This window comes from Pinus tabuliformis, chromosome 8 (genome assembly GCF_031772625.1).
Source record: "Pinus tabuliformis cultivar Carrire ecotype Pingquan chromosome 8, CPIR1, whole genome shotgun sequence".
Taxonomy (NCBI): Eukaryota; Viridiplantae; Streptophyta; class Pinopsida; order Pinales; family Pinaceae; genus Pinus; species Pinus tabuliformis.
The window spans coordinates 1,563,658,969-1,563,677,314 of record NC_142294.1 but is presented as its reverse complement, the minus strand read 5'-3'; the positions used below and the strand labels follow the sequence as shown (position 1 = coordinate 1,563,677,314).

The 18,346-nt window shown below is 42.6% G+C and overlaps 1 protein-coding gene across 1 annotated transcript in view; it reads right to left on the bottom strand.

Annotated features, from left to right (window-relative positions):
- Positions 1-246: 246 nt before the first annotated feature.
- Positions 247-18,346, bottom strand: part of LOC149241959 (cytochrome b-c1 complex subunit 9, mitochondrial-like) — a 30,870-nt gene continuing 12,770 nt past the window's right edge. Inside the window, exon 4 of the mRNA XM_089374089.1 lies at positions 247-708. Coding sequence (XP_089230215.1) covers positions 658-708 — 51 coding nt within the window. The 3' untranslated portion in view covers positions 247-657. The remainder of the gene's footprint in view (positions 709-18,346) is intronic.

Below are 18,346 nucleotides of genomic sequence, written 5' to 3'. Positions count from 1 at the left end.
CGCAAAATCATACTTAATTTGTGACAATGATTAAAACAAGAATATAGGACCAAGATGTGATTGTAATAACCACCAAGACACTACTTGCCTCAGAACAACATTCTTGTTTACAGAAAGCTTTTAAAAACCCATTAGATCACTTTGACTTCTCTAATATGGATAAACTGAAAAATAATATACTAGATATAAAAACTATTTGCAGGAACGAAGAATACTTTTTCCATGTTCATAATTTTTCAGACCATATTGATACGATTTACTATTCATTCATTACTCGAAATTCAGAATGGGTGTAAACAAAGGCAGTCTATGAAAGCTTCCATTTGGCATCACCAGTGTCTGAAATGGGCTTCTCAAAATTGCATCCTTGTGAGGTGGGAAACCGCGAGACCAACAAAAAGGAGCATAAAAGCATGTTTTTGTATCGGCATATTTACTCAACAATTGCTGTCCACAATTAACATTGACAGTTCAAAGGAAGTGTTGTAAAAGTAAAACCGGCCTCTTAAAGTTTGCTCACAATCATGATGAATTTCTTAATATACAAGTACAAAACCCAAGCACTGGAATAGCACCAAACAAATTTATTAAAATAGTAGCTTATTACAAGTGGTCTTGCCCCAAGAACGGTATTACAACAAAGATAAAAATATCGGCTTATTCTTCAGCAGTTCTCGAGCCCAAGACTGGGATATCCTGATATTTTTTCTGCAAACAGATGTAAGCTGAGCAACATTAGAATTTATATATTTGATAAATACTTTAATTCAAGGAATCTTAGGGACAGAGGAAAGAAACAACAAAAGCATAACAGTGTAGCTTAAGAGGTCTAAAATTCAAAATTGACTTACAACAGGGAACCACCTCAAAGTAATTTATGATAGCCTATGCAAGGGAGTTGGCTGCCTAGGCAAATCTCGGCTGTTTAAATGGTATACTTCATTGCGGCAGAGATGGATAATAATTTCTACTCAAATTAATAGCTACCAAGACTTGCAGGATTTAGTTTGTATATATTTTCTGTCATATGGGTTTTTGTTTGTATATATCTTGTCATATGAATTTTCAAAATGCTGCATCACTATAGCTTGACTGCACCAATCCCAAGATCTCAAATTTTTCTGTTAAATAAAGACCTATAAAGAAGGAATAGCACCCAGAAATAGAAATTGGATTTTGTTTGTATATATCTTCTGTCATATGGGTTTTTGTTTGTATATATCTTCTGTCATATGAATTCTCAAAATGCTGCATCACTATAGCTTGACTGCACCAATCCCAAAATCTCATTTTTTTCTGTTAAATAAAGACCTATAAAGAAGGAATAGCACCCAGAAATAGAAATTGGTATTGCTAAACACGAAAGCACCCACGGGCACATATGTTTCACTCTTTTAATATGCCAAAATTAATAAATTCTGGAAATTCTAGTAAGAAAGTATGCCCAAAAGGCACTATATTTAAACTGCTTTAGAACAGCCAACGAAGCCATTATTCCCTTTTGGAATTATTTGTGTATATCGTAATCTGTACATGTGACCATGGCCCATTCATATGTATCATTATGTAGTTTTTTTTTGTTCCGGGTTTGACTTGTGGCTTGAGAAACCGCGACCCAGGGGCATCTAAGCCGTCAAAATCACCCAGGGATCACACCCGGCCTCGATCCCCAGCCTGGGCCACACCAGCCCAAAGATCACTGGATTTTAGCATGTCTCCTCCCCTTAGAACTGGCACAACAGCCTCTGTGAGGTTCGATCCTAGGTTGCCTTTCTAACGAGGCCCATCCTCATCCGGTTGTTCTAGTGGGACTTGACTTTCACATTATTTCAATCACCAATTGAGCTGCCCCCTCAGACTATGCATCATTATGTAGTTATAATCATGGCTAACACTATATTTTTTATTCTTTTATTATATTATTCTGTATGGTTATGGCCAACCTAGTCAAATTTGATATGTAGGCACAATAACCTTCTTTGAGTGTGTGCCTCTGTTCTGTGAAGCCATAAACTCCTGCTGAAGGGATGCCATCCATAAGTGGCGTTCAAATAAAATGACATTTATACACAACTCAAGCTCTCATTTGTGTCATATCATCTTGTGATCTTCTTGATCTGAAATATAAGTGTTATAAGCCTGAGGGTACATAATTTTTGCATTCTCTCGTGTTTGGCTATTTTCACTTAGGCACACATGTATATTTCTGTTTAAGCATTTGTGCTTGGCTTTTGCACTCTCTATCAAGCACACTAGACTTGATAAGACCCATAGATGACAATTTAGAAAGAAAACCAAGTCTATAATAATTTTCATAGATGATTACATGATGGTCGAGTTTTGGCCAACTTCCGAAGTTTCAGGTTTGGGTACTACTGTTTTTCCACAATACTGGTGTCTAGAATAGAATCATAGAATCTCTGACGCTACCAAACCAAGAATCACAACGATACTACTTTGCACAAGAGAATATAAACAACAGTAAATCTACTAGTGCACAAAATATGGACAACTTTTTACACAAATTTGTACAATAACCCAACTTTGCTATATTAATCAACATATAATACAACAGTGTAGGGCTCCCGTACTAGGGATAATGGCCCTCATACATCCACTAGTACAAGAATACAAAACTGGGGCTTGGTGTCATTCCATCGACAGCCAATCTACCCGCAACATCATACTCTGACCATCTGGCTGATGTGGTCGACTCTCTCAGCTCCTCTCGGTCGTACCCTGTACCTGTTGGGTCCTTCGGCTTTCGATCTACAGCTCTTGCCTGGCCACTGAACCTCGGCTATCAATCTACTCACTAGTTGTGCCTTAGTCCATCAAGGACACAACACATCGAGACTCTTATCAAGTTGTTCACAACTCTCGCTCTGCCCACTGTTGCTCCTCAGCTACTCAAGGACTTCAGCGAACTATGGTCTTGCTACACTACTCCATTGAACACTAACATAGGGCACGGAGGGCGGCCACCTAACACTGTAAGATGTCCATCTCCCACAATGAACGCGGGCTAGGAGGATTGTCCATCATCTATTGTAGAAGTCCTTCTCCACATACGAGTCTAGGGTTGCTCAACTGCTCCTTTGGTTCGTCAACCCTCAAGCTCAACAATGTTGATCTGGGGTAGCATCGGATGTGCTCTAGCCATGAAAATTGGTGGAGAGGATAAAGCACATGAGATCTCCAAGACCCAGAAATGGTTTGGGCAGATTCTACCCGGTTTAGGAGATATTAAAATAATTAATATTTTTAATGGAGTTCCTAAGTCTAAACTTAGGAAAAATAAAATATTAATGGGTATTAATATAAAATTGGGTTAGAAGGTTCCAAAAGACATGGATCAAGCCAAATCTAATCTTAGCCGTTGATTAGATATGTAATCTCGGTCGTTGAAGGACCAACAGGAAAAGTATAAGAGGAGGCTTGAGGGTCAGTTGGAGAACACACCAGAGTGATCAGTCATTTGATTTACTAGAGCGGGGTTTGCTAAGTAAAGTCGAATCAGTGATCAATTTGCAGCGAGGGGCGGCGAATACTAGACAGAGAGGCAGAGATAGTGTCGAGAGACCAGCGCAGAGGCAAAGGGGCAGACACAGAAGCCAAAGCAGGCCACGTAGAGCCCAGCAGAGATAGCGCAGAGCCAAAAGGGCCTACATTATCCACGTAGAGGGCAACAGGAGTGACACAGAAGGTCGTAGAGGTTGCGCAGTGCCTTAGAGGGCTGATGCAGAGGGGTTTGAGGTTGACGCAGAGGCCAGGAGGGTTGACGCAATGCTTCAGTGGTGTTGGAGAGGGTTTCGTGGGGCAGATTTTCTGAATATCTGCTTCCGAATAGAGAGGTATTACTGCCGGTTATTTTTCTCTGTCGGGTGAGCTAGTTTGGCACCCAGTTGTACTCAAGGATAGACTGCATAATAAATAAACCCTCAGAATTGTTGCACCGGTTTTCTCAAGTTGGGTTTTTTCGTGTGCGAGTTATACAAAAATAACAGTGTCACTTGTGTGTTTGTTATTTCTTTCAGTTGTTGATATGTAGATGGTTGAGACTGTATTGTGTTTATTTAGATGTTTATATGTTTAAATAACTTGTTGGTAATTAACAAGTAGGAGAAATAAACCAGAAGAATACAGATAAAATTTCTAACAGGTAATACTTAGAAATTTCAACATGGTATCAAAGCGTGGTTGCAGATCACAAGAGAGTTGAAGGCATCAGCTGAAGTAGAGCATTTGCAAAAGAAAACAGTTGTCCCGAGTGACAAAAGTTATTCCTTGCAAAAAGCGACAGAAGAAGGGTTGACGCAGAGGGACTACGTCATCAGTCCGGGCTTGAGAGAGGCCAGCACAGAGACTGAGGAGTGCAGAAAAGGCTCGCGCAGTTGACGCAGTTGGCTAGGGGGGCATTTTAGCCAGTGTCGGGATTGCGCAGAGCCTAGAGGCTCAGTCCTTCAGTTGTTGGGGTTTAGGAAGTTGTGGGCAGTTTGTGAGGAGTGAAGCTGGTGGGGTGTTGTGGGCAAAACAGTACCTAACATGGAAAAAACAAGGTAGAGGGAGTCGCTACCGAGGCAGATTTCTAGCAAAGGAATTCAAATCAGTGTTGCAGGGGCACAAGAGATTGGAGAGGTGCGACTTGACAGTTGGTAGGCGGATTTCCAGGAGGGAAATCGAGACTCAGAGGGGGTCGAAGAGAGAACTTCGAGAGGGAAGTAGAGACTCGGAAGATTCGAACGAAGGAGCAGAGAGATGGCCATGAATGGACTGAGGGATCAGGACAGGCTGGATGGGGCGTCCAACTTTGTGGTTTGAAAGGCCAAGATCCTGTCCATTCTAGATAGACATCGCATCAAGGCCTTCACCTTGAGAACAGTGGCTATACCAGTTGACTTGGCTGATAATGAGAAGTACGAGGCAATGGCCAAGGTGAAATGCATCATCCTTGATGGGGTCAAGGATCATGTGGTCCAACATATTGCCAAGAAGGAGACGGCAAAGGAAATGTGGGACACCTTGAAGACGTTATACCAGCATACTTCCGTGCAGAGGAAGATGTTACTTGAGAATCAGTTGTGGTCATACCAGATGTAGAAGGGGGAGTAGATAGATCACTTCCTTGGTCATTTGAAGGAGATCTGAGACCAACTGACTTCCATAGGGGCCACGCTGGATCAAGAGTTGATGGTGAGGACCGCACTAAACGCAGTCTCCGAGGAGTGGGAGACATTTGTCCAGAGCATACTGGGCAGGGCAAATCTTCTAGATTGGGAAGAATTGTGGGCAGCTCTTTGCCAAGAAGAGATCAAATGGCTGAGCAAGACAAGAAGTAGCAGCAAAGGATTCCGGATCAAGAAGGAAGAGGAAGAGGATGCAGCTCTGGCATCTGCAGAGAAGCAGGAGAAGAGGAAGAAAAAAGACCTCTCCAAGGTTAAGTGTTTCAACTGTGGGGAACAGGGTCATTATGCGAACTAGTGTCTGAATAAGAAGAACAAGGGAGAGGCGTCTGACTCCAAGGCAGCACCAGCGAAGGCGGAAAAGGAGGTAGAGGAGGATGACGAATATGCCATGAGTGCTCATGTACGTCTAGAAAAGAGGTGGGGAGACATCGAGCTGTAGTCAAGAGGACTACAGGCAATGAGGGGCAGGATCCTTGAGGTACCCAAACTCTTGGATTATACCTTGCTATGGGAGCCCCGAAGAGAGAGTAGCAAGACTGGCGGATGTCGGTAGAAATGGATGCGAATGAAGCGACAGAGAGTGCTATAGTGCAAGAGTCCCGAGCAACGCAGAGCTAGCAGGCTGCAGCATTGCGAGAGGCACATAGGAGGTTGCAACAGTGCAGGATGGCACAGACAGGCTTGCAACGGTGCAAGAGGTAGGGAGTTGTTGCAGCAGCATAGAGGCAATAGAGGGAGCACTTGATAGCAACAGAGAGAGCTTCTGCATCGGGAGTGTTTCTAGCCTAACAGGGATGTCAGAAGTTGGGTGGATCAGTTACTTACTTCTCAGTAACTGAGTTGCAGTGCAGTAGCAGTATGCAGTAGCACGATGCAACATGATGAGGGGGTGCAGTGCAGATGCAATGTTGGGAGAAAGGGCCAGCAGCAGCACGGATGCAGAGGGAGCTGCCATACGGATGTAGCAGTGGCAATGGCAAAGCCATGGGCAACAGTACAGGATGCAACAACGCAGAGGATGTTGGGCGGGGAGGCCTACCATCAGCACAGTTATCGGTGCCGTATAATCAGAGTGATGCTCAGTGTGGAGTATTACTAAGGCACAGTCCTTGCTAACAGGGAGTGTTGATTTGGGGTAGCATCAAATGTGCTCTAACCATGAAAATTGGGGGAGAGGCTAAAGCAAATGAGATCTCCAAGACCCATAAATGGTTTGGACAGATTCTACCCGATTTAGGAGATATTAAAATAATTAATATTTTTAATGGAGTTCCTAAGTCTAAACTTAGGAAAAATAAAATATTAATGGGTATTAATATAAAATTGGGTTAAAAGGTTCCAAAACACATGGATCAAGCCAAATCTAATCTTAGCCGTTGATTAGAGATGTAATCTCGGTTGTTGAAGGACCAACAGGAAAAGTATAAGAGGAGGCTTGAGGGTTAGTTGGAGAACACACCAGAGTGATCAGTCATTCGATTTACTAGAGCGGGGTTTGCTAAGTAAAGTCGAATCAGTGATCAGTTTGCAACGAGGGGCAGTGAGTACTGGACAGAGAGGCAGAGATAGTGCTGAGACCAGCGCAGAGGCAGAGAGGCAGACGCAGAAACTAGAGAATGCTACGCAAAGCCCAGCAGAGATAGCGTAGAGCCAGAAGGGCCTATGTCATCCACACAGAGGGCAACAGGAGTGACGCAGAAGGCCGTAGAGGCTGCGCAGTGCCTCAGAGGGTTGACACAGAGGGGTTTGAGGCTAACGCAGAGGCCAGGAGGGCTGACGCAGTGCTTCAGTGGTGTTGGAGAGGGTTTCGTGGGGCAGATTTTCTGAATATCTGCTTCCGAATAGAGAGGTATTACTGCCGATTATTTTTCTCTGTCGGGTGAGCTAGTTTGGCACCCAATTGTACTCAAGGATAGACTGCATAATAAATAAAACCTCAGAATTGTTCCACCGGTTTTCCCAAGTTGGGTTTCTCTGGGGATGAGTTGTCCAAAAATAACGGTGTCACTTGTGTGTTTGCTATTTCTTTCAGTTGTTGATCTGTAGATGGTTGAGATTGAATTGTGTTTATTTCAATGTTTATATGTTTAAATATCTTGTTGGTAATTAACAAGTAGGAGAAATAAACCAGAAGAATACAAATAAAAATTCTAACGGGTAATACTTAGAAATTTTAACAAACAACTGCCACTCTAGCAACCACCTAGGTCCATGTAGATGGTGCACACCGAACTCCAACTTGAACACTATCACGCTATCCTCCAACAAACCATAAATGCCCAATCCACTATCCACACTTAATCCACTCTCACGTTGCCCTCCAACAGACCACGAGTGACCAATCCTTGTTGTAGCATCTGCTCCTAGTTAGGGCATCCAACACTTAGGAAACCCTTCCACATGGTTGCTAACAGATTTCCAAATTGTCCTCTCCTAGGAAATCATCCACTAGCATCAATTCAACCTTAACACATCAATACAATACATACCTAGCCCTACTCAGCTTTTGCGTCACCCTGGTGCAGTCTGCTACACGCTCAACCCTCACTCGCACTCACTGCACCCGCATTGCCTACACTTGTGTTCCTGCACTTGTGTGTTCCTGCACTCGCGCGTTCCTACACTCGCGTTCCTGCACTCGCGCTACCCACACTCGAGTTGGCTTTCTTGATGTGTAGACTATGAACGATGCTTCTTGGACGTGTTAAATGACTCTCCTCCAACTTATATTTATACACAATACAAGGGCTCCATAAAGTCAAATGTGTGGACTTGAAAACTTGTCATAAGGTCTCTAAACAACTAGTTGACCTTGTCCAAAACCACACATTAACTTCAAAAACTATTATCTCCTCATAGACAACTTGGATTTCGATGATTTTTGTTTCGTTGGATTCGCCTCAACGTCCTCTATCATCTCCATCCATCACATGTCCAAATCACGTCACAGTTTTGGCCCAACAACTTTGGGTGCAAAACCCCAGGCTTGGGTTTCAAGCCCACAAGGCCACTGGTGGAGCTCCTTCCTCCAAACCCTCGATCCTCAAGGCTTGGAGTACCTCCCAAGCTACAAATATCAACAGGTACGGCCCGAAATGCCAGGTTCCTAGAAGTTTCGTGCAACATAGGTGTGAACCTATCTTAAAAATTGTGTTAATTCACTTTTAGGCACACACAACTTACCAATCTTGGGGAAACCAATTTGCTTTGTTTCCTTCTTCAAGAGCTTGCCCTTGCAGCTACAAAAAGATATCCTTGAAGTCCTCAACTTTTGTGTATTCCTCTTTCTATGCTTCATGTGTGAAAGGCTCCATGTGCACAAGAGTGCCCAAACATGTCATCTTAGGTGTTGGTGCTCTTGACAGCTTGTCTATTAGCTTGTTAGTGTTGTCCTCCTTGTTGATATTTGTAGCTTGGGAGGTACTCCAAACCCTAGGCTAAAGGGTTGTGGAGGAATTAGCACACAAAAGTGGCTTGTGGGCTAAGAACCCAAGGGTGGGGGGTTTTGCACCCAAAGGAGTTGGGTAAAAACTAAACTTTCATTGGTTTGACTAATGGAGATGATAGAGGACCTCTAGAGGAACTAGAGGCAGTGAAAATCGTCGAAATCGGAGGTCTGGAAGTGAAGATATTAATATTTATATGTTATGGTGGGCAAAAAGTGACATAAAGGCATGTTGGCCTTGTGTTAGATGTGCCCTTTGGAGGGTTGTTCGATCCCCACATGAAACATATAAATAAGAGACCTTGTGAGACCTCATTCATCCATCCAAGAGCAACGAAATCTAAAGGAGCATCTCTGATTTGGCTGCAGGAAGGAGGAACCAAGTGAAGGTGAAAGAGGCATAGGTCATGCCTTCTTGCTAGACTGTTTGGGGACCGAGATTCACAGGCAGGAGGCCAAGGTCTAGAAGGGCTAATCCAGGCAGAAATAAGGAGTATTCTCACAGTGAACTGGCTGAGTTTCTTTGTGTGTTTGCAGGTTGGAAGGAAGGCTTGTTTGGAGGGCTATTGGTGAAGGTTCTGTTGTGTTTTTGCAGGAGGAAAGATGCCCTAGACAGGGCCAAGCAAGTGGAGCAGGCCGACGCTGTTTGGGACAGACCTGGTTGGTTTTGGTGAGGGTTTGTGCTATATTTTCCTTCTGTTTTAAGTGTCACAGGGAGCTGTAGAATTACAGGGAGGCCGAGCCCTGTTTGGGCAGCCTTAAGGGAGGCTGTGACCTTGTTTTGATGAGCAGATTGCCCAGATTGGAGAAAGGAAGGCCACAGCTGTTAGAGGGCTAGTTGGGCACATGAGAGTGCTAAAACATGGACTGTTAGTAGCCCTAACCAGTCAGCCTTTGGTACAACAGTATACACCAGCCAGGAAGAATCCTAAGGTATGTTGATGATGTGTTTGAGGGCGATTTGTTGCTAAGAGGATGAGGTCTTAGTATACGACAGTTGGTGGAGCAACTGTTATGAATATAATTTATTTAAAAAATAAAATAAATGCAGATAAATATAAATAATAAATAATCATAGCAATGATTAATTAAATAGTCATTAATTAAATGGAAAGGCATGTCTAAAGGACATGCCCATTCATGAAAAGGCACCCGCCTAGGTATATAAGCAGGCCCTCATTGTAGCATTCATTCATCCTTGTACATTCATCTTATTAATAAAAAATATTATTTACAATACATTGTGTATTTTACATTTTAAAGTACAAGAAGCTACAGTTTTGTTGTTACAGTGGTATCAGAGCCATCTGGTCCTTTGGACATTAACCGCTACACAGTCTGTCTATTAAGCCAGAGAGTCTGAAATCATGGGAGCATATGAACATATGACTAATCGAGAATTATTACTAGGAATGAATGAAATACTTGAAAAATCAATAAAATATTTTGAAGCATATTCAACATCTACAACGGAAGAGGGCATTGACATGAAAGAAACTAACAGTGAAGAATGTTCTAACATTCTAACATGGAAAATGATGTTGAACGTGTTGAATTAGCATCTCTTCAAGGTGACATATATGACAGCTGAAAATAAAAACAGGGAAGAAGAAAATGAATCTACAGAAGTTATTGATGAAGAATCACTACATTCCACAAAAGATCACAAAAAGGTTATGTCAATTACAAATTATGATAATGATGGTGATGAGTTGATGTTAAAAGAACCGAATGATGATTTTTGTGCAGACGAGTCAAGAAAGTTGTCTGAAACAATTCATTTAAGGTGGCAGGTCATTCAAAATCGAATTCCAAGTAACGTCATAGCCTCTCACAATTCTAATGTTCAGCCCCAGATCAATCAGAACCGTAACAAAACAAAAGAAGCATGTTGCAGTAAGACTGCCAGAAAAAAGCGAGATAACTCTCTTTATCATACTAATATTCTAGCCACTAGAAATAGCTGTGCAACTGGTAAATTGATAAAAATGCTTACTAAATTGAAAGAAGTGCCTCCCTGCATGGATCTGCAACTACTTAGTGGACATATGCTTCCAAAATAAAATGAAATTAATGGCATTGATCTCATTAATTTAACATTGTCTGATAACAACGACAACATTGTTCGTCGGAATAAGGAATTGGGCCCAACGAACGTGTTGAAAATTAGGATTGGGTTTATGCTTGAGAAACAATGTTTAACAGGCATAAGCCATATGGATACTATGACAGCCTTTGTTGGGAAATCAAACCAAATTCTTCAAATTCATGACACAATCAAACCAGAAGACGAGGTATAAAAAGGCATACTGCAAATGTTAATGATAATGATGAGGCTCAGGCAGTTAGGGGTAATGATCAATCCACAGACGGACAAGTGCATCATATCTGTGGATTTATAAGAAAACTGGTTCGTGTTGCTATTTCAAAACAGAACGAGCAAGCGAGACAAGTATCACCCACAGAGGAGTAAGGGCACCATATTCAATGTTTTCCTGCATACATAATCAGACCTCTGCAGCATTCAACAAACTTGGTGGTCAATTTACAAATATGGTAGTACCTCTACCAGTATCACTGCTGCAAATCTGGGAACTTAGTGATCAGCTTGGGAACATTGTCGTATCACTGTCAGTAATGATGCCGCTATCCTTTAGACATGGTGTTCAGTTGGGAACATGACTATACAGCCAATGGTACCTTTTTCGCTTTTCAGATTTGGTGATGGCGAACATGGAATGACTAAAGCTCGGCAGACTTTGATCATGATGTCCAGTGTAAGAAAGGGACATGACAGTACGAATCTGTACAGTAACGATTGTTGATTTTTGTAGCTTGGGAGGTACTGCAAGCCTTAACGATCGAGGGTTTGCAGGAAGGAGCTCCACAAGTGGCGTTGTGGGCTTGAAACCCAAGCTTGGGGTTTTGCACCCATCGATGTTGGGGACAGAACCATGGAGATATTTGCACATGTGATGGATGGAGACGATAAAGGACAGTGAGGAGAATCCAACGCTTCGAGAATCATCAAAATCCGAGTTGTCCTCAGTGAGTTATGAATTTTTTAAGTTAAGGAGTGCGTTTGCACAAGAAGAGTTAAGGTTGGCTAGTTGTTATAGAGGCCTTATGACAGCTTGTCAAGCCCTCTTGGATGTTTTGATAGAGCCCTTGTATATGATATAAATACAAGGTGAGATGGTTTCATTCTAACACATCCAAGGTGCAACACAAAGCATAAAGGAGCTCGTTGAAGGAAGAAATATCTTTGTTTGGCCACAGATAGAAGAGGAGGACCAGCGAAGAGGAAAAAGGCTTGGAGAAGCACTTTTTCATGACAGTTTGGGCATTGAACCTATCTAGAAGGAAGGCCGAGTAAGGGCAGGCAAGACAGGACTGTTTTGGGTAATTTTATGTGTGGGTAATCCTGTGATAGAACGCAGCAGGTCTGTACAGGATTCTGAAGGAGGGCCGCAGATCAAACAGAGGTCTGTTAGGTGTTAAAAGGGGCTGGAAATAGCCCAGAACTCTAGCGTATGGAAGGAGCCTATCATATGATGGAACCCGCAGCTGTTAGGAAGGCTTGAGTGCTGTAAACAGAGGCTGAATTGGGACTGGTGTCTTGCCCTAACCAGGCCGAGGTCAACAACAAAGGACAGACCCTCAAACAGTGAGCCGTAAGGTGTGTATTTTGCCTTGTGTTGGGTCTAGAGTTAGACCAGTTTGGATCATAATTATTGCAGCCTGTGGAAGCCAAGGAGGGAGGGCTGGCGTGGAGGTTAGAAGCCCTAACCAGAGAGCAATTTCCACAGTGAAGATTAGTGATTGGATCAGATTCATATGCAGCCTGTGGGAGCCATGTGTTGGGGTTGTCTTGGGTGTTAAGAAACCCCAACTAGGAGCAGATCTCGCAGTGGAGTAATGGGTGTCCTAGGAGAGGACTGTTGGTGAAGTTTGATGGCAGCCAAGAGGAGGTCTCCTAGATGATGGATTCCCTAACTAGGAGCAGATGCTACAGCAAGTATTGGTCACTCGTGCACTGTTGGAGGGCAGTGTGACAGTGGGCCAAGTGTGAACGTGGATTGGGCATTTATGATTTGCTGGAGGACAGCATGATAGTACCCAAGTTGGAGCCCGGTGTGGACCATCTTCATGGACCTAGATGGTTGCTAGAGAGGCAGGTGTTGAACTCAAGGGTTGACGAACAAAAGGAGCAGTTGAACAGCCCTATTGTGTGTGGAGGACTTCTACAGCAGATGATGGGCAGTCCTCCTAGCCCGTGTTCACTGTGGGAGATGGTCATCTTGCAGTGATAGGTGGCAGCCCTCGGTGCCCTATGTTGGTCTTCATTGGAGCAGTGCAGGAAGACCATAATGGGCTGAAGTCCCTGAGTAGCTGAGGAGCAGCAGTGGGCAGATTGAGAGTTGTTCACAAACAGAGTTGTGAACAACTCGATAGGAGTCTCGATGTGTTGTGCCCTTGATGGACTAAGGCACAACTAGTGAGCAGATTGATAGCCGAGGTTCAGTGGCCAGATGGACTTGGAGCATTGATAGCGGCAAAAGCTGCATATCGGGAGTCAAAGGGTCGGGTAGGTACAAGGTACAACCAAGAGGAGCTGAGAGAGGGCACTACATCAGCCAGATGGTCAATGTATCTTGTATGGGCAGATTGGTTGTCAATGGACTAACACCAAGCCCTAGTTTTGTGTCTTGTATCAGTGGATGTATGAGGGCCATTATCCCTGGTACAGGATCCCTAGACTATTGTATTATATGTTGATTGATATAACGAAGTTGGGTTGAAAATTTTAAAAAGTTGTCCATATTTTGTGCACTAGTAGATTTACTATTGTTTATATTCTGCTATGCAAAGTAGTATCATTGTGATTCTTAGTTTGGTAGCGTCAGAGATTCCAAGATTCTATCCTAGACCCAAGATCGTAGAAAAACAACATGGTATTAGAGCATATCTAAGCTACTTTGAGGGACAATAAATAAGAGTGTGCATAGCGAAGCAACTTAGAGGGAGTTGTGGGTGTCTAGATCATGGAGTAGAGAGTTCAGCAGAAGACATGGAGATGTGGTCTTGACTGTATTGAAAATTTGAAAGTGAGATTAGCTGGGAGTTCTGGTGGATTGGTGGTGAGCCTGGTGAACAACAGTTTGTTGTAGAGTAGATTGTTGATCATGGACTTTTGTTGATTTGTCATAGATGGTTGGGACAGCTCGAAGGTTTCTTTGGCTTAGACGAGATCAGGTTGATTGAGATGGATTCATGCGATGGACTACAGATTGGCAAGCTAGAGTCTTCATCAGATCGTGTTGCTGCATCAATGTCACATGGTTCGGGTTCGAGTTCGGATTCGACAATGATTAGGTTTGGTTTGAGTTTGAATTTTTGATGAGGTTCATATGAGGTTCGCCATATATATCTATATATATATATATATAATGAATTATAGGATAAAATAGTAAGAGATCAACATCAGTACACATAAAAAATGCTATCACGGACATGGAAACTACAAGGATAAATTACAATCTTGAGTTGTGACATGAAGTTATGAATTTTGATCTACGGATTTGGTCAATGGCTGTGAGGTTCGCCGAACCCCAAAATTTTTTTAAGGTTCGCCAAAATTCGAACCTAAAGGTTAAAGTTCGATGAACCTTGTGACATAGTGTTGCATATCCGAGATTGGAGGGATTTGCACGAGTGGTATTTGATCCAGGAGGATGAGTGCTCGCAGGACTGAGCCAATGGAGATCGTGTAGGCTCAAAGGGAGTCTAGCCTCAGAGGGAGCAACCCTATGGAGGTTTAGGATCTTCAGGTTCATATGAGATGAGGCAGAAGCACCACTGAGACTGTAGGGTTCATTCTGCAGAGCATACTGCAATGATGGACGCCAGATGGGCTAGTGTCACCGAAGATGATGATAGTGGTTACTTCCTAGTCTTGGAAGTACCTCCCTCACTAAGAGGGAGTGTTGATTGTGTTGATTTTTGTAGCTTGGGAGGTACTCCAAGCCTTAAGGATCGATGGTTGGGAGGAAAGAGCTCCACAAGTGGCCTTGTGGGCTTGAAACCCAAACTTGGGGTTTTGCACTCATCGATGTTGGGGACAAAACCATGGAGATATTTGGACATGTGATGGATGGAGACGATAGAGGACGGCGAGGAGAATCCAATGCTTTGGGAATCGTCAAAATTTGAGTTGTCCTTAATGAGTTGTGAAATTTTTAAGTTAAGGAGTGGGTTTGCACAAGAAGAGTTAAGGTCGGCTAGTTGTTATAGAGGCCTTATGATAGCTTGTCAAGCCCTCTTGGATGTTTTGATGGAGCCCTTGTATATGATATAAATAAAAGATGAGATGGTTTCATTTTAACACATCCAAGGTGCAACACAAAGAGTAAAGGAGTTTGTTGAAGGAAGAAATATCTCTGTTTGGCCGCAGATAGAAGAGGAGCACCAGCGAAGAGGAGAAAGGCTTGGCGAAGCACTTTTTCATGATTGTTTGGGTATGGAATCTATCTAGCAGGAAGGCCGAGTAAGGGAAGGCAAGTCAAGATTGTTTTGGGTAATTTTATGTGTGGTTAATCCTGTGATAGAATGCCACAGGTCTGTACAAGATTCTGAAGGAGGGTTGCAGCCCAAACAGAGGTCTGTTAGGTGTTAAAAGGGGCTGGAAATAGCCCAGAACTTCAGCGTATGGAAGGATCCTATCATATGATGGAACCTGTAGTTGTTAGGAAGGCTTAAGTGTTGTGAACAGGGGTTGAATTGGGACTAGTGTCTTGCCCTAACCAGGCTGAGGTCAACAGCAAAGGACAGACCCTCAAACAGTGAGTTGTAAGGTGTTTATTTTGCCTTGTGTGGGGTCTAGAGTTAGACCAGTTTGGATCATAATTATTGCAGCTTGTGGAAGCCAAGGAGGGAGGGATGACGTGGAGGTTAGAAGCCCTAACCAGTGAGCAATTTCCACAGTGAAGATTGGTGATTGGATCAGATTCATATGCAGCCTGTGGGAGCCATGTGTTGGGGTTGTCTTGGGTGTTACAAAACCCCAACTAGGAGTAGATCTCATAGTGGAGTAATGGGTGTCCTAGGAGAGGATTGTTGGTGAAGTTTGTTGGCAGCCAAGAGGAGGGTCTCCTAGATGACGGGATGCCCTAACTAGGAGCAAATGCTACAGCAAGTATTAGTCACTCGTGGAGTGTTGGAGGGCAGCATGAGAGTGGGCCAAGTGTGAACGTGGATTGGGCATTTATGGACCGTTGGAGGACAATGTGATAGTGCCCAAGTTGGAGCCCGGTGTGCACCATCTTCATGGACCTAGATGGTTGCTAGAGTGGCAGTTGTTGAGCTCAAGGGTTGACGAACCAGAGGAGCAGTTGAGAAGCCCTAGACTTGTGTGTGGAGAAGGACTTCTACAGCAAATGATGGGCAGTCCTCCTAGCCCGTGTTCACTATGGGAGATGGACATCTTGTAGTGATAGGTGGCAGCCCTTCGTGCCCTATCTTGGTCTTCACTGGAGTAGCGCGGGAAGACCATAGTGGGTTGAAGTCCCTGGGTAGCTAAAGAGCAGCAGTGGGCAAATTGAGAGTTGTTCACAAACGGAGTTGTGAACAACTCGAAAGGAGTCTCAATGTGTTATGCCCTTGATTGACTAAGGCACAACTAGTGAGCATATTGATAGTTGAGGGTCAGCGGCTAGATGGTCTTAGAGCATTGATAGAGCCAGGAGTTGCAAATCGAGAGCCGAAGGACCGGGCAGGTACAGGGTATGACTGAGAGTTGAGAGAGCACACTACATCAGCCAGATGGTCAGTGTATCTTGTATGGGCAGATTGGTTGTCGATGGACTGACACCAAGCCCTAGTTTTGTGTCTTGTATCAGTGGATGTATGAGGGCCATTATCCCTGGTACGGGAGCCCTAGACTGTTGTATTATATGTTGATTAATATAACGAAGTTGGGTTGAAAATTGTAAAAAATTGTCCATATTTTGTGCACTAGTAGATTTACTATTGTTTATATTCTGTTGTGCAAAGTAGTATCGTTGTGATTCTTGGTTTGGTAGCGTCAGAGATTCTAAGATTCTATCCTAGACCCAAGATCGTGGAAAAACAACAACGATTGGAATACGGGCATAACAAAATATAAATAAATTTAACAAAAGTCATTTTATAAATCCATTGTAAAGTAATTATAAAGTAATTTTATTAAAATTATAAAATCAACTTATAATAAGTTTTTATAAAGTTACTTTAAAAAAAAAACATAATTGATTAATTAAACCTATATATATATACATGAAAAAAATTAAAATTAAAATTAAAATTAAAAAAAATAATCGAGAAGAAATGGATAAGCCCAATTGTACCATTTACACATTTCAAAAAATGACATGAGCAAGTGAAGAGAAGTGTCAGCAATTGAACTTTGACGACAAAGCATTTTTGAAGAGGGGCAATGTTATGAATATAATTTATATAAAAAATAAAATAAACGCAGATAAATATAAATAATAAATAATCATAGTAATGATTAATTAAAGTCATTAGTTAAATGGAAAGGTGTGTCTAAAGGACATGCCCAATCATGAAAGGGCACCTGCCTAGGTATATAAGCAAGCCCTCATTGTAAAATTCATTCATCCTTGTACATTCGTCTTATTAATAAAAAATATTATTTATAATACATTGTGTATTTTACATTTTAAAGTACAACAAGCTACAGTTTTGTCGTTACAGCAGCCAAAAGAGCAAGAGTTAGGAGGGTTGCAGTGGCATGCTCCAAACCAAAACTACAGACTTAAGAAGGACTTAGGGTCTACTAGAAGAGGCAGAAATAAGGTGAGCTCATGATTGATTCTTGAAGGACAAAGAGAGGAGGTCAAAGGAGCAGATCACATTCAGCGCAAGTTCATTGTGGGAGAAGGACATTTTGCAATGATAAGTGGCAACCCTCCGTGCCCTAAGTGTGTCTTCATCGAGCAACACAAGAAAACACTAGTGGGAAGAAAGTCCTTAAGAATTTGTGTCCTTGAAGAACTAAAGAGCAGCTAGTTGAGCAAGAAGTCCCCAAGGAGCTGAGGAGCAGCTGTGGGTAGTTGAGAGTTGGTCACAAACGAAGTTGTGAACAACTCGACAAGAGTCTCAATGTGTTGATGCGTTGAAAGACGCACAATCAACTAGAGTGCAGGTGAAGTCGAGTTCAGAGGCCTAATGGAGTTGGTTCATTGATAGAGGCAGATTGGATTTGTTGCAAATCGAGCGCCGAAGGACTGCATAGGTGTGTTCAGGGTACGACTGAGAAGAGCTAAGAGAGCATGCTACATTAGCTAGATGGTCAATGTATCTTGTTCAAGGTAGAATGGTTGTCGTAGTGATCAACACCAAACCCTAGTTGTATCTCTTTGTACCAGTGGATGTATGAGAGCCATTATCCCTAGTAGGGGAACCCTAGACAATTATATTGACAGGTTGATCAATATAACGAAGTTGGGTTGTAAAATTTGTAAAAGGTTGTCTATATTTGTGCACGTGTTGATTTACTGCTATTTATTGTTCCATTGTGCAAAGCAGTTTGTTGTGATACTTGGATTGGTAGCGTTAGTGATTGTAAGATTCTAACCTAGACTCCAGTGTCGTGGAAAACAACACTCCTTACATTTGAAAATTGTTGCAAATATATCATCCATTTGTAGTGTCT